At 43.2% G+C, this 15784-nt stretch overlaps 1 protein-coding gene across 1 annotated transcript in view; it reads right to left on the reverse strand.

Moving 5' to 3' along the window:
* Window positions 1–15784, reverse strand: part of Mcub (mitochondrial calcium uniporter dominant negative subunit beta) — a 64415-nt gene that overhangs the window by 1505 nt on the left and 47126 nt on the right. Inside the window, exons 3-6 of the mRNA XM_034499368.2 lie at window positions 14959–15129; window positions 6633–6737; window positions 2142–2302; window positions 163–366 (exon numbers count right to left, since the gene is read on the reverse strand). Of these exons, the coding sequence (XP_034355259.1) occupies window positions 163–366; window positions 2142–2302; window positions 6633–6737; window positions 14959–15129 (641 nt within the window). The remainder of the gene's footprint in view (window positions 1–162; window positions 367–2141; window positions 2303–6632; window positions 6738–14958; window positions 15130–15784) is intronic.

Genomic DNA, 15784 nt, shown 5'->3' on the forward strand with positions numbered 1-15784 from the left:
AACCAGGACACTGCTTGCCTTGATGAGGAATCTTTAGACCAGTAGGTTCTCAACCTTCCTAGTGCTGTGACCTGCAAAAGGGTCATTTGGGGTCATGGCCCACAGGTTGAGAACTACTGTTTTAGATGGCCATTCTGACTTACCGTTTTCCTAACTACCCACCTGCCGAGTTATGATGAAGTATGCAAAAAACACCATGGAATTTGCAAACGTAAGGAAGAATGTAACTGGCTCCATGATATCCCAGGAGTACACCCACCAGGTAAGCCAGGCAAGTGCCCCACCCTGCACAGAGAGCAGAGCTAAGCCGGCCCATAGGAGGCCACTGGTTTTGGCTTCCGATCGAGCTTCTATTCCAGCTTTGACCTGGAGGAAGGGAAAACAATTTGGTTTATAAGTTTGACAGCTTAAGGAGGAAAAAAAAAACCCAAACAGTTGAACATTTTGCATTACTTTGAAGATGTCATGTATGTAGAAAAATAACATTATAAAGTTTGTATCAGCCGGGCGGTGGTGGCGCACGCCTTTAAGCTCAGCACTTGGGAGGCAGAGGCAGGCGGATTTCTGAGTTCAAGACTAGCCTGGTCTACAGAGTGAGTGCCAGGACAGTCAGGGCTAAACAGAGAAATCCTGTCTCGAAAAATGAAAGAAAGAAAGAGAAAGGAAGGAAGGAAGGAAGGAAGGAAGGAAGGAAGGAAGGAAGGAAGGAAGGAAGGAAAGAAGGAAGGAAGAAGGAAGGAAGGAAGGAAGAAAGGAAGGAAGGAAGGAAGAAAGGAAGGAAGGAAGGAAGGAAGGAAGAAAAGAAAGAAAGAAAGAAAGAAAATATCAACTGCTTATTTCCAAATCAGTTCATTAATAATTTTTAAGTTATAAAGGTAATATCTTCTCATTGAAAACAAACTAGCCAGGCATTGTGTCACACGCCTTTAATTCCAGCACTCAGAAGTCAGAGGCAGGAGGATCTCTGTGAGTCTGAGGGCAGCCTGGTAAAAATAGAGTTAGTTCCAGGAAAGCCAGGACCACAGAGAGACCCTGTTTCAAAAACAACAACAACAACAACAACAACAAAAAAAAAAAAAACAACAAAAAACAAAACAAAAACAAAACCTATGAACACTATAGAAGATTCACACTTAGAAGCCCACAAGCCTGTTCTGAAACCCATGTGAAGTCACAGGCCTGTTTTCTTTGTCCCTCCAAGGCCTCTCTGTGACTCATCTCTCTGGCACTTTGTGCCCATGTGCACCTCCAGAGATAAGTTCTGTGCTGTGAAATGAAGCAGGTCTTCTTGTAGCTGGAGCTGTCTTCTCTGGACTTGCTATGCAGACTAGCCTGGTTTTGGAATCATAGAGATTTCCTTCCTCTGCCTCTCAAGTGCTGGGTGAAGGCCGGTACCACCATACCCAGAATGTCATTTCTTGAAGCAAAATGTGGATAAATAATCCAGAAAAAAAAATTAAAAAGTGCTTCTCTACCATTCTTCTAATGCCCTTGGAGATAATTACATTTCTAGAATTTCTAATCATACACAATTATTATTATTTATTTATTTACATTTCATGGTCCCCCTCTTGGTTCCCCCTCCACAATCCCCTCACCCCATCCCCCATCCACTTTGTCTCTAACCCATTTTTTTTTAATTACAAGGGCAATTACAGCTTAAATAATTCAAGTTTCCCCTTTAAAACAGACTACCACACCCCTATCCACAAAAACAAAACAAAACAAAAAAATCAGTTTTTTTTTTCTCCATAGTTTGGAGAAAGGAACCATAGGTTATGAGCCATTACTAACTTGCCACCCACGGTTCTCTTAGGCGGAAAAGAGACCTGAGATTTAGCACTCTACAATATCCCATTGAACAGTCTGCTATCCAGAGACTCCTGGCTGATGCTGAGGAAGCAGAAGATGCCAGCTCTGGGGTCAGATCACCTGCCACAGGCTAACTGTACACCTCAGTTGCCTAGTGCCCTCATCTCAAAACCAGGAAGATAGAACTCAGCTCACAGGTCGAAGCTCACAGCCCATTTTTCCGACTGAAGGAGAAAATAAGCATACACGGAACACCCAGACGCTCCCGTGACAGGCACTCATTAACAAAAGGCATCACTTCTACACCGACAGGCCGGAAGCCTTCCCACCTGCTCCAAGGGCCGCAGCTGTTCCTTCAGGTGGTCAATCTTCGCCATCAGATGGCGCTCTCGTCTCTTCTGGAACTCTCCTAAATGCAGGATTGTAAACAGTCTGTGAACCAAGGACTTCATGTTGTCCATCTCAGTCATGTGCTCTTCACTTGGCTTTTCTGAGAAAAGGTCAGAGAGACATAGTAGGCATTTACTACGTGGTTTTTCCTCTAGATAAGTCCAGGCAATGAAATCTGAGTCCCTAGGCCTGGCCGTCTGAGCTCTGATCTGGGCCTTAGTCCACCGGGATTTAGTTGATCACCAGTCTCATACAAAGTCAATCTGTAGTGATAAGTTACCAGAGAATGGGTTTAAAATTCAATTTTGGGTAGCCAGATATTCCTGCATCCTTTTGTAATGTGACTTCACTGCTGCTTTAAGAAAGATTCATATGGGTATGTGTATGGTCTCAGGCTGGAGACTGGCTGAATGGGTTAATAGCAATACGTGTCTGCCATCTTCAAGAAACTTCAACAGCAACAATATACATGGAGAAAAAAAATGAACAGATGCAAAATAGCAGCTCCTGAGCTATAGGCCCTGATCCTATAGGATCTGCCCTAGCAGTGTGAGACAGGACAAAGCAGGGTTCAAACCAAATTAGGAAAAACGGAGGAAATCATTACATAGTAATAAGGAGACAGTTCATCAAGAAGATATATAATTACATTTATATATTTATATAAGTATATATATGGAACATTGCACCCAGTTTCATAAACACCATTGGACAAAAAGGGACAAATCAGTCCAGATACAACAATAACAGGGGAGCATTACCATGACTTCAGTGAAAATATGATCAGAGCTTCCCAGAATTGTGACTAGGATGCTGCCAGGGTAGTTCATAACTGAGTACTACCTTAAAAATTAGATCTCAGATAAATAACCCAATCTTATTGTTCCTTATAGACCTGCTTTTTAGGTTATTGATAGCTTCTTGTTTCAATATTGGCAGGTCATATGTGTCTTGTAATTTATCCATTGGGTCTTAGAAAAAAACAGAAGCAAGATAAACCCAAAATTATTAGATGGGAAGAAATAAGGACTAAGGTGGGATTCACAAGACATGCTAACACAACAGTGGGCCGGTAAGACAAGTTGGTCCTTAGAAAAGAAAACAAGACTGAACAAGCCTTCAACCAAATTAATCAAAAGAAAAATAAACCACAAAACAAGGTATATTACAATAGAAATGATATCTAGAGACTCATTGAGGAATACTTTCAAAATATCTTTAACAAATTGGAAAGTTTAGAAGAAACTGATAAATTTCAAGACATACATGGCCTACCATTATTGAAGATATAAATAAACTGGTCTAAAATGAATAATAAGATTGAATCAATGGTAGTCTCCAACAAAAAAAAGCTCAGGGCTGGCTGCATCTACTGCTGAGTTCAACTATACTTTCAAAGATATTACACCAATGATTTTTAAACTAGTTCATAAAATATGGCAGTAACGTTTCTAAATATATTCTATATCACCAATATTGTTCTAATACAAAAAACAGGATAAAGACTTAACAAAAAAGCTAACATCTAATTTAATTATCTAATCGAAAAATCTAATATAAATGCAAAGTTATCAATAAAATAGTTGGAAGCCAAATTCAACAATACATTATGAAGATCATACATCATAGTCAGGTTGATTTTATTTCAGATAGCAAGGAAGATACAACAAACAGTAATCAATAAGCATAATAAAGTGTACAAGTGCAATCAAGGACGGAAATCATGTGACTGCCTCAATAGCTACAGAGAAAGGACTTTGAAAAATTCAACATCCCTTCATGATAAAAGCCTTGAACAAACTAGGGACAGAGGGCTCATACCCGAGCATAATAGCTTTGTGTGACAGATAGCTAACATTATACTGAAGAAAAATAATGAAGAGCAAATGAGAACGGGTTACATCCCCACCAGTCTTGAATCAATAGTGTGTGTGAGTTCTTGGCAAGGGAAGGAAATCCAGACTACAATAGGAAAGAAAGAAAAGGAAAGAAAGAAAGCTCTTAGATGTGATGAACACTTTCAGCAAGGGACCGGCAGGTTTTCTATAAAGCAGTAACGACTATGCAGAGAAAGAATCAGGAAAATGGTCCAGAGACAGGGAAGGAGAGAAAGGAAGAAGAGAGAATGAAGGAGGGAGGTATCAAGATCCAACAGGAAGTGGAACATAGTCCCCTACAGTGAAAACTAACACTGAAGAAGACGCTAAAAGGGAAGCCTGTCCCTGTTCAGGGACTAGCAGAATTAAGATGGAACTTTCTGATAACATCATGACCAGAGTCTGCTTCTGTGTGAGCCAGTGAAGGGTCAGTTCCCTTTCTTGTACCACCCAGAACCACTAACCCAGGGATGCACCACCCACAGTGGAGTGGCCCCTTCCACATAAATCGTTAAGAAGATGCCCCCACAGACTTGACTGTAGGGCAGTCTGATAGGGGCATTTCTTTCTTTCTTTCTTTCTTTCTTTCTTTCTTTCTTTCTTTTTTTTTTTTTTTTTTTTTTTGCTTTTTTTGTTTTTTTTTGTTTTTTTTTTTTTGTTTTTTTTGTTTTGTTTTTCGAGACAGGGTTTCTCTGTGTAGCCCTGGCTGTCCTGGAACTCACTCTGTAGACTAGGCTGGCCTCGAACTCAGAAATCCACCTGCTTCTGCCTCCCAAGTGCTGGGATTAAAGGTGTGCGCCACCACCGCCCAGCTAGGGGCATTTTTCTCAATTGAGGTTCCCTCTTCATTAATGACCTTGAGTTTTCTTCTTTGCATCATGTTGGCAAACTCGACTAGTGCACTATGAAGACAACTGATAAATGCCGTTAAGCCTCTAATGATGCAGCATCCAAGAACATGGAATGAATAGAGAGATGGGAACGCTAAGTTAGAACAAAGGAGCACTAAAAATAAAAGCCACCACACAGAACGAAAACTCTCCCCATGGGCACCACTGGGGAGGCAGGAATCAGTGAGCTTGAAGATCCATCTAGAGAAACCCCCAAGGCTGAAAATTAAAGAGAAAGTTGAGAGGGGAACACTAAGAGAATACCTAGAACTTGTGGGACGCAGCCACAAAAGGCAATGTCTATATGGGGAAAGAAAGAGTAGGGCAGAGGCAGGAGGTGCACTGGTGACAATAGAAATGTCAGAAGCAAGCTGCTAATGCTAAAAACATCTCTGGTTGAGTATTTCTCATCCACAACCCTTGGGGGCCTTGTTTCAAATTTTGCGTATGTTTCAGATTTGGAATCTTTGCTCAGACATGAGAAATCTTGGGGAGGTGATCCAAGTGAACACGACATTTACATTTTATATATACCACATGTGATGGTTTGTATATGCTTGGCTCATGGAGTGGCACCATTAGAAGGTGTGGTCCTATTGGAGTAGGTGTGTCACTGTGGGTGTGGGCTTTCAGACCTTCATCCTAGCTGCCTGGAAGCCAGTATTCTGCTAGCAGCCTTCAGATGAAGATGTAGAACTCTGAGCTCTGCCTGTATCATGCCTGCCTGGATGCTGCCATGCTTCCCACCATGGTGATATTGGACTGAACCTCTGAACCTGTAAGCCAGCCCCAATTAAATGTTGTCCTAAAAATTGTCTTGGTCATGGTGTCTGTTTACAGCAGTAAAACCTTAATTAAAATACCATATGTATATTGACAGTGATTATATATACTATATATATATATACATATATATATACATATATATATATGTATATATATATATATGTATGTGTATATATATATATATAATACATATATATTACATTAGGCAAACACTCTGTCCCTGAGGTATATATTCTACCCTTCATGAATCTGCCTTCTGACTGCAGTCCATAAGTAGTAGAATTTTCCATTTGTGTTATAGCAACATTCAGAAAGTTTTGGATTTCCTATCTTCAGATTAGGTTTGTTTAACCTAGAGTTTGAAATTAAAAGGAAACCTTGAAAGAGTTAAGACTTCTAGTTTCATATTTGGCATGTAAATGAGCCTGGAAGTCCTCTTTCCTTAACAGCAACTAAAAAGGGAAACAAACCAACAGTCAGCACTCTCCTGAGAGCTGCAAGAGGCGAGCTCAGGCCTCACCACCTTGACCATGGGCAGTTTGGTCTGATCTTGGAAGCTAAGCAGGGTGGGTCCTGGTTAGTACTTGGATGGGAGAACTGAGGTCACAGGGCAAACTGCAGCTATCAATGTTGAGCAGAGGAGCTGAGAATTGCAATTTACCTGTGCTTGAGATTTTAAAATGCCAGGGAGTTCAGGAGTGAGGGTCATACTATACTCTACCCAGTTTCAGGGGAAATCTACCCCTTACTTCTGGCAGAAGGAAAATGGCCATTCTGTAATACCTCAGAAAACTGAATTCTCAGCAAGGTTGCTTTGCTCTCGGTAAAAGCTTCCCACTAAAGCTCTAAGTTAAGGTGGCTGAGGGCCTTCGCTTACCTTTCTTGTGACACCGAATGTCATATGGTAGTTTGTTGATGATGAGCTTGAAATCTTTCACTAGCAAAGTGTCCATCAACATTGAAGCTGGAATCTCACTGCCATCTGAAAGAAACAATACAGAACTAAGTCTGCTTTGAAGCAGTGGGTGCCTCATCCCAACAGGTAAAAACCAAGACTGCATTTTTATAATACAGGTGTGGGCATTTGCCTTTCAGGTAGCTCCCCTTTCTTAGTAAGAGAATCTTCTCGGATTGCTTCATTGCCTTCCATTCCATTGGACCACAGGGAACAGGCAGGCATTCCTCTCCCATTCCGTCAGATGGACTGGAATCCAGACCAATGTCTGTGGTTAAAATGGTCTGCAAAGATCCAGGGAGGCAGGGACTGCACAGAAGGGCTAGGCTCATGGAGGCAGCAGTATCTAGCTTGATTTTACACTATCTTGACCTGCAGCCTTCAGGATGGCCCTTAACAGGCCTGCTCTGCTTCCCTGTGTCATTGCACAATATACTTCAAGCAGAGAAAACCCTCACCAGCCTGTAAGGAGGACTGCTGGTGCCTGAGCCCTGGCAGTGGTCAAGCCAGGAATTATTGCTGGCATCCTTGAGATTTGCCCAAGATAAACCAGGCCTACTCTGATTTCCTTTGGACTTATTATGAAAAATTTCTCCTTTCCTTTCCTTTCCTTTCCTTTCCTTTCCTTTCCTTTCCTTTCCTTTCCTTTCCTTCCCTTCCCTTCCCTTCCCTTCCCTTCCCTTCCCTTCCCTTCCCTTCCCTTCCCTTCCCTTCCCTTCCTTTCCTTTCCTTTCCTCTTTTCTTTTTTTTTTTCCTTCTTCTTTGAGATAGGGCATGCCCTGGTTATGTTTCAGTTGCTGTGAAAAGCCACCAGACCAAAACCATCTTTTGGAGGAAAGAGTTTATTTGGCCTGTAGGTTACAGTCCATCACTGAAGGAAGCTGAGGTGTGACCTCAGGATAGGAACGGAAGCAGAGATCACAGAGGAACACTGCCCACTGGCTTGTTCTCCATGGCTTCTTCCCTCCCTTTACTTCCTGGTACAATCCAGAACCACGTGGCTGGGACAGCACCATCTATAGTGGGCTGGGCCCTTCCACACCAATCATTAATGGAGACAATGTCCACAGATATCCCGTCTTGGTTACTGTTCTATTGCTGTGAGGAGATGCTGTGACCAAGGGAGCTTTTAAAAGAAAGCATTGAACTGGGGGGCTTGCTTACAGTTTTGGGGGGCGAGTCCATGAGCATCATGGCAGGGAGTGAGTGGCTTGTAAGCAGGCAGGCCTCTGGAGCAGTAGCTGAGAACTCACATCAGAGCCACAGGTTCCAAGCAGAGAGACACTGGGCTCAACATGGACTTTTGAAACCTCAAAACCCACCCCCAAAGACACATAAGCCCATACCTTTTAATGCTTCCCAAAGGGTTCTATTAACTAGAGCTCAGTCACTCAAATGTATGAACCTGGGGGAGGATGTGGGGCTGTGGCTCATGCATGGGCGTGGGTCCTGTTAGTCTGAGTTGTGGGTCCCATGTGTCTGTCACCCCAGGCGGCTCAGGGGGGCAGAAGTGTGGGAATTTGACTGAGTTCACTCCATGCGGCACCAGGCAGATGCTGGGCTAGGAGAAGCCACTGAATTCCACTCAGGGCATGGGGAGGTTCCATGGGGGCAGAGCTCTTGGATATGGGGGGGTCTCCAGGCTGAAGCGGCTGGCCAGAGACAGGCTGGTCTCAGCCCTTGGTATCCTGACAGACCTCCTTGTCGGGAATGTAGAGAAGTCCTCTGGCAGGAGATTAGGCATCGGGAGATTAGGTGGCTCATTAGTTGAAGGCCCCCCTCTATGGGTCTCCACAGCTGGGGGGGGGGGGCAAAGACAAGAGGAAGTCTATGGTTTTAAAAGGTTTATTATCATGGCAGAAAGTGGATGAAGCCGCATCCCCTGTCCTCAGGGTGGGCCTGAGGTTAAATATCTTTTGTAAGGAGGAGGGTCTGGAAAGGAATGCTTAATTGGCTACACCTTCTGGCCTTTAGGTATCTCATTAATATGGAGAGCTCTTGAGGCTCTGTGGCCTGTAGTCATGCCCTTTACCTGTGCTACTTGTGCTATGTGACCTAAGGCCACAAACCTTTCTTTGGGAGGGGCTGTGGATGACTGACACTAAGTGAAAGGAACCAGGGCCCAGGAGCAAGGCTGAACTCCTACTGTTCCTTTAGGGTAACCGGGGTTTGAGGCCTGTTCTCCACCAAGTACCCAGCTGCCTCTCACAGCCCACTGCCCCACAGGAGGGGCATTCTCATTCAAACCACACGCCCACAGGCCAATTTGAGTAAGGCAGTTCTTCAATTGAGAGTTCCTCATTCATGCATCAAATCGACAAACAACAAAACAAACAAAAACAAAAAATAATAACAAAAAATTCTAACCAGCACAGGGTTTCATACAACCTGATCTAGCCTCAAATTCACAATGTAGCAGATGACCTTGAACTCCTGATCCTCCTGCTTTCAGGTGATGCACCACCACATCTGGAGGGATCCCCATTGGGATTCTACCCATAACATTAGTGTGCACACAAATGCACCTATAAATCATATCTGTGCAGTATTGACTCTGTCTTCATTCTTCTTTAGTCTTGAGTCACCTCTCATACCTCAAGACAGCCTTTGGATCAAGGTGTTAGTAGCGGAGCCCAGTAGGCAGACCTGGGCTGACCTAGTCTTCTTTTGCCTCTCCTTGATGCTGCCTGTACCTGAGCCTGGATTTCTGCCACTTCCAATTACAGAACCTAGTAACACACTCTTCTGATTAGCTAAAGTTCATTACTACTGCTTATAACCAAGACCATGACATATAGAAATATATATAGGCATAGATATAGATAGATAGATAGATAGATAGATAGATAGATAGATAGATATTCAGGCAGTAACATTTTTAATTACTTGTTTTTAATTATTGGGGGTGACTTATTGGTGTTAGTTCAAAACTTGTAGCACAAATGGGCAGGGTAGCACACACATTTAATCCCAGCAGGCAGGAGGCAGACACAGGTAGATCTGTGAGTTCAAGGTAAGCCTGGTCCATATTGTGAGTCCCTGGCCATCCAAAGGCCACACAGTGAGAGAGACCTTGACTTAAACAAAACAAACCTTAATATCCCAACAGTACCAAAAAGTGTCAACCACCACACTGGCTCATAGCCCTTTTAGCATGGAAAAGAAAGGCAAAACTACAAGAAAATTGGGTGGAAGAGAAAATAAATAGACATGACTACATCTAAAAATTAAATTGCATTTATGTGATTTATAAGAATGAATAGAGACCAAGAAGAGAATTTAATAGCATTTTCAAATGTCTCAGAGATAAAAGATTGAATTATAAGGGGACAGGAAATAAAGTCAACAGCTGCAGGTAAAACTGAAATAGGGACTGGTCAGAATACAAGAAGGGGTTTAAGTAAGACAACAACAACAATAAACTGTTTTAAAACAAAAACTTTAGGGCCATAAACCACACAGTATCTAAATGTAAATCAATAACCATCAAACTTGACTTTATCATTAAAAGAAAAATAGCTTCAACTGCAGACATCATGACTGAATTTCTCTCTTGCATCCAGACATGACAACGAACTCCTTGTTAAATCACCTCAAGGATTAAACCTTTGTACCACATTCCCCAGATGTCATCTAAAGGCCACAAGGCGTAACTCTCTTGGGAAGTCCCTCCTGAGTGTGGACTCCTTGAAATGAAACTTCCTAATCCCTAACCTTGTCTCATCTCTGAATTCTTACTCTGAAGATTAAGGTTCTAGAAACATGAGGTAGAGGTCTTAGTCTCGGCTCTGTGTCTCTCAGACCTCCTCACCCTTAACCCGCCAGTAATAAAGCTACCATAAGATGTTCATATTCTCGAATGTTCACTAACCCTTGACTTAACTCCATTTGGCTTACTACCAGCGCCATTCCATGGTACCTCTTCCTCTGTAGCCAATGAAGGCTCCAAGTTACACTTTCCAACTTCTCATCATGACAATGATATTAGGTCTAGGTCCCAACAGGCATTTCCCAGTTGCTGCCTAGCGTTAGGGCTGGTATTTGTAGAAACTTGTCCCAGGACTTGGTGCTTTTTCAAGCTCACAATTATACTGTTTGATGTGTGTGTGTGTTTCATATATGATATCATATATATCAAATTTATCACACACACACACACACACACACACACACACACACACACACATATCTGCCAGCCTCCACTCCCCACTCCCCATTTCAGTTTAGCACTTAGGAATGTTTCAGGTGTGTGTGTATCATCAGGGGAGAAAGAAGTCTCCTGGAAAGTTTTAACCTTAAGGTGCTTTGCACTGTGTTTTACACAGCCTATTTAAAAAACAAAACGGACAAAGCTTTAATGTAGGCCAGGTGTTAAGAAAACAAACTCACTGGGCAGTAAGTGGGAAACTAGTGCTGGGCAGGGAGTTGTCTCTGTTCTCCAGAACAGCCCGCGCATAATTATGTGAAATATACTCTAGGAAAATTCTGGAAGGGTATTTCCTCCTGCCCAGGTGTCTGTTCATATATTCAGCCAAAGCTGTTTCAGCTACAGTAACCAGTGTTACAGGGAAGGCTGTTCTCACAATGGAGAAGAGCCTGGCTGGCTGCCTCCTGGCTGACTCCATGGCTCTACCGTTCCAGGAAGCAGTTAGTCAAGTCTGCAGCTGGGACTGTGGCTAGAATCTGGCTGTTTGGGCTCCGGTACAATTGGGTGAGACCATGTTCCCAGGAATTGGCAAACAAAACAAAACAAAACAAACAAACAAAAAAACCCACGCTTTTTAAGTGCAAACTAAATTAAACACAGGCAAACTCCACCCATGTCCTGTTTTCTTAAAAACAACAAACAAACCATCAAACAAACAAACACCCAGCAAAACAAAGATTTTTTTATCTGACTTCCCAAGTGTCATTAAAAAAAATACATTTAGATGACTTCAACTAAAAGCTTCAATAAAGTATTTTCAACTCAACTTAGAGTCCCATTTTCTTAGAGAAAAATCGCTGAGGTTCTGTCTTCCTTATGCTGTGCTTTCAAAATTATAAAAGTTATTTGAGGATTTTAATGTATCAATCTTGTTCACCTTTCTTCACTCATTTACTGGATTTTTATGCAAAGGCACTGCTCGTTTTGACCCCATCTGAGCTCTGTGTGTGCATCTGTCTGTTGCCAATTCCCAGGACAGGCAGGAAAGCCCTGGATTCCCATTGCTTCTGTGTCTGAGGTACTTAGAAACCCATTGTGGCCACAGGTAAGAAGAAAGCTCACCTCCGTGTCCTTACAATAACTTTCTAGTCTTTTCCAACCTGCTCCCTTCACCTCTGAGAATTCCTCCCTTGCTGCCTCCTTTGGGAGTCTGTGCCCAACATAAGGCCTCTGCATCTAGAGTTCCTGGGAACTGCAAGCCCCTGCAATCTCCTGTAGGTGCCCTTCATCTCCTCCAGGTGCCCCTCATCTCCTCCAGGTGTCCTCTCATCTCCTCCAGGTGTCCTCTCATCTCCTCCAGGTGCCCCTCATCTCCTCCAGGTGTCCTCTCATCTCCTCCAGGTGTCCTCTCATCTCCTCCAGGTGCCCTTCATCTCCTCCAGGTGTCCTCTTATCTCCTCCAGGTGCCCCTCATCTCCTCCAGGTGTCCTCTCATCTCCTCCAGGTGTCCTCTCATCTCCTCCAGGTGCCCTTCATCTCCTCCAGGTGTCCTCTTATCTCCTCCAGGTGCCCCTCATCTCCTCCAGGTGTCCTCTCATCTCCTCCAGGTGTCCTCTCATCTCCTCCAGGTGTCCTCTCATCTCCTCCAGGTGCCCTTCATCTCCTCCAGGTGTCCTCTCATCTCCTCCAGGTGTCCTCTCATCTCCTCCAGGTGCCCCTCATCTCCTCCAGGTGTCCTCTCATCTCCTCCAGGTGTCCTCTCATCTCCTCCAGGTGCCCTTCATCTCCTCCAGGTGTCCTCTTATCTCCTCCAGGTGCCCCTCATCTCCTCCAGGTGTCCTCTCATCTCCTCCAGGTGTCCTCTCATCTCCTCCAGGTGTCCTCTCATCTCCTCCAGGTGTCCTCTCATCTCCTCCAGGTGCCCTTCATCTCCTCCAGGTGTCCTCTTATCTCCTCCAGGTGTCCTCTCATCTCCTCCAGGTGCCCCTCATCTCCTCCAGGTGTCCTCTCATCTCCTCCAGGTGTCCTCTCATCTCCTCCAGGTGCCCTTCATCTCCTCCAGGTGTCCTCTTATCTCCTCCAGGTGCCCCTCATCTCCTCCAGGTGTCCTCTCATCTCCTCCAGGTGTCCTCTCATCTCCTCCAGGTGCCCTTCATCTCCTCCAGGTGTCCTCTTATCTCCTCCAGGTGCCCCTCATCTCCTCCAGGTGTCCTCTCATCTCCTCCAGGTGTCCTCTCATCTCCTCCAGGTGTCCTCTCATCTCCTCCAGGTGTCCTCTTATCTCCTCCAGGTGCCCCTCATGTCCTCCAGGTGCCCCTCATGTCCTCCAGGTGCCCCTCATGTCCTCCAGGTGCCCCTCATCTCCTCCAGGTGCCCCTCATCTCCTCCAGGTGTCCTCTTATCTCTTCCAGGTGCCCCTCATCTCCTCCAGGTGCCCCTCATGTCCTCCAGGTGCCCCTCATCTCCTCCAGGTGCCCCTCATCTCCTCCAGGTGCCCCTCATTTCCTCCAGGTGCCCCTCATCTTCTTCAGGTTCTTCTTTTCTTGTCTAGACTTTTACTCAGCTCTGACCCTGTAGACTTAGCCATCACAATTCTGTGTTCCTTACTCTATTTTCTCCATTAAGCATTACTAATTAATATTCTGCATAATTATTGCTTTTATCTTGTTCATTTTTCCTCCTACAATGTAAGTTCTATTAAGAGCAGGAGTTTGTATCTCTGTGGCTCTTTGCTCTGTCACTAGCATCTACAAGGCCTGATATATGTTAGATGCTCAACACATATTTGTTGGGTGAATAAATCTTTTAATCTCTATGTTTACAACATCAATATCTATCCCTTAATTTGTTCTTAACTTGGTAAGGGAAAAAAACGTTCATTTTTCCTTTTTGTTTAGTCTTTTCATTTTTAATTATGTGCATATGTGTTCATGTGTGGGTTTGTGCACATGAGTGCAATGCCTATGGTGGTCAAGAGAAGGCAGTAGATGCCCTGGAGATGGCATTACAGGGACCTGACTTCCTCTAGGAGTGGGTGTTGGAACCCCACTTTTCATTGCTGACTCAATTCCCCAGCCTGTGTTTATTTCCTTTTCAAAATGACAACAGTAATCATTAACTTTTAAATAAGCTTCCATGGAACTTTTAATACATAAAAAGAACAATGATTATTTGTTGATGTTTATGTACCAGTGACCTTTAAATATTGAATTGATATAAATAATTCCTTTTTCAATTTTAAGGGCAGTTGGTCTAAAACTATTTCATGCAATGATAATATAAAGTCCATATTATATATTTAAATACATAAATGTTTAGCTCCCTCTCCTGATATTAAAATGTATATATTCCTAAGGACTAATTCTATAGAAACAAGTGTAATTGCACTATAACAAAGATTAATTCACTATGTGTGCATTTTCTACTGGCTACTTTAATTGTATAAAATACACCTTATTCCCAATTATTCACATTTTGCTGAAAATTACACACTAATGCCATTCTACTAAAATTTTCTCATAGGAAAAAGTCTCTGGCTGTTTATAAAATAAATAACTGAAATTAACACTAAGCTTATTTCATTTTCTTTCATTTGAATTGGGACATTCTTTTACTTCATTTTATGTTGAGACACTGTCTTGCTACATAGCCCAGGCTAGCTTTGAACTCTCAATCTTCCCGTCTCAGCCTCCCAGCTACTCGGATCATGAGCATGTACCACTTTGACTTGTTATTTTAATAGTGCTGGCACATAAAATAGAAGGACTCCACAATGACTACATAATTGATTAAACAATGAATTGTATAATTTATAATATAACGAATGACATAATTATATAATGAAATTATTTCTAATAAAGCAAAGAACCAAAGAGAAAGAAGCCTGAAGGTAGAGTCCTCCAGTGACAGATACACACTTGCTGTGGTGGCAGATACACACTTGCCATGGTGACAGATACACACCTGATGTGGTGACAGATACACACCTGCCGTGGTGACAGATACACACCTGCCGGGGTGACAGATACACACCTGCCGGGGTGACAGATACACACCTGCCGGGGTGACAGATACAAAGCAGCCGTGGTAACAGATACACACCTGCCGTGGTGATGGCTGCAGTTTTGATGCCTTTATCTTCATTCTGTAAGTCCTGAAGGAATGAGCCTACTGTCGACAACATTGGCTTGACTATAAACTGGCAGCGCTCTTTTCTGGACGGCAGAGTGAGGGTTACCAATGGAAGACCATGTCTATAAGTAACTGTTATTTCTGTTAAGACAAAAAGAAATACAGTCAAATATAAACATGAAGGATATAGCCCTAAAACATTAAAATACAAGAATTTACCAGGGCTGGAGAGATGGCTCAGTGGTTAAAAATACTGGTTGCTTCTGCAGAGGACTCAGGTTTGGTTCCCAGAACCCTCATGAAGCTCACATGGTCTATAACCTCAGTTCCAGGGGATCCAATAACTCGTTAGGTCTCTGTAGGCTCCTACATGCACATGGTACATGTATATACACTCAGGCAAACACATACACACATAAAACAAATATTTTAAACGAAATAAAGTAAAATACAGTAATCTATGAATTTTATTGAGCATTTCATGTGTGCATGTATTGTGTTTGGATCAAACTCATCCACCATTCTCTCCCTCCAGTTGTCCCCCATCTCCCCCTCCCCCACCATGCATTCCTCAGCCCCCAATTTAATTTGCCCCCCTTTTTTTTCTTTTTAAAACCCACTGTTGTTGGGCATGGTGGAGCATACCTTTAATCCTAGTCCTGGGGAGGAAGAGGCATGTTGGATCGTTATGAACTTCACTCTATCTATAGAGTGAAGTTCAGGACAGCCAAGGCTACACAGTGAAACCTTGTCTCAAAACAAAGTGATAACAAAAAACAAACCAAACCAAAATAAA

The sequence above is a fragment of the Arvicanthis niloticus genome, chromosome 4 (assembly GCF_011762505.2).
Source record: "Arvicanthis niloticus isolate mArvNil1 chromosome 4, mArvNil1.pat.X, whole genome shotgun sequence".
In the NCBI taxonomy this organism is placed as follows: Eukaryota; Metazoa; Chordata; class Mammalia; order Rodentia; family Muridae; genus Arvicanthis; species Arvicanthis niloticus.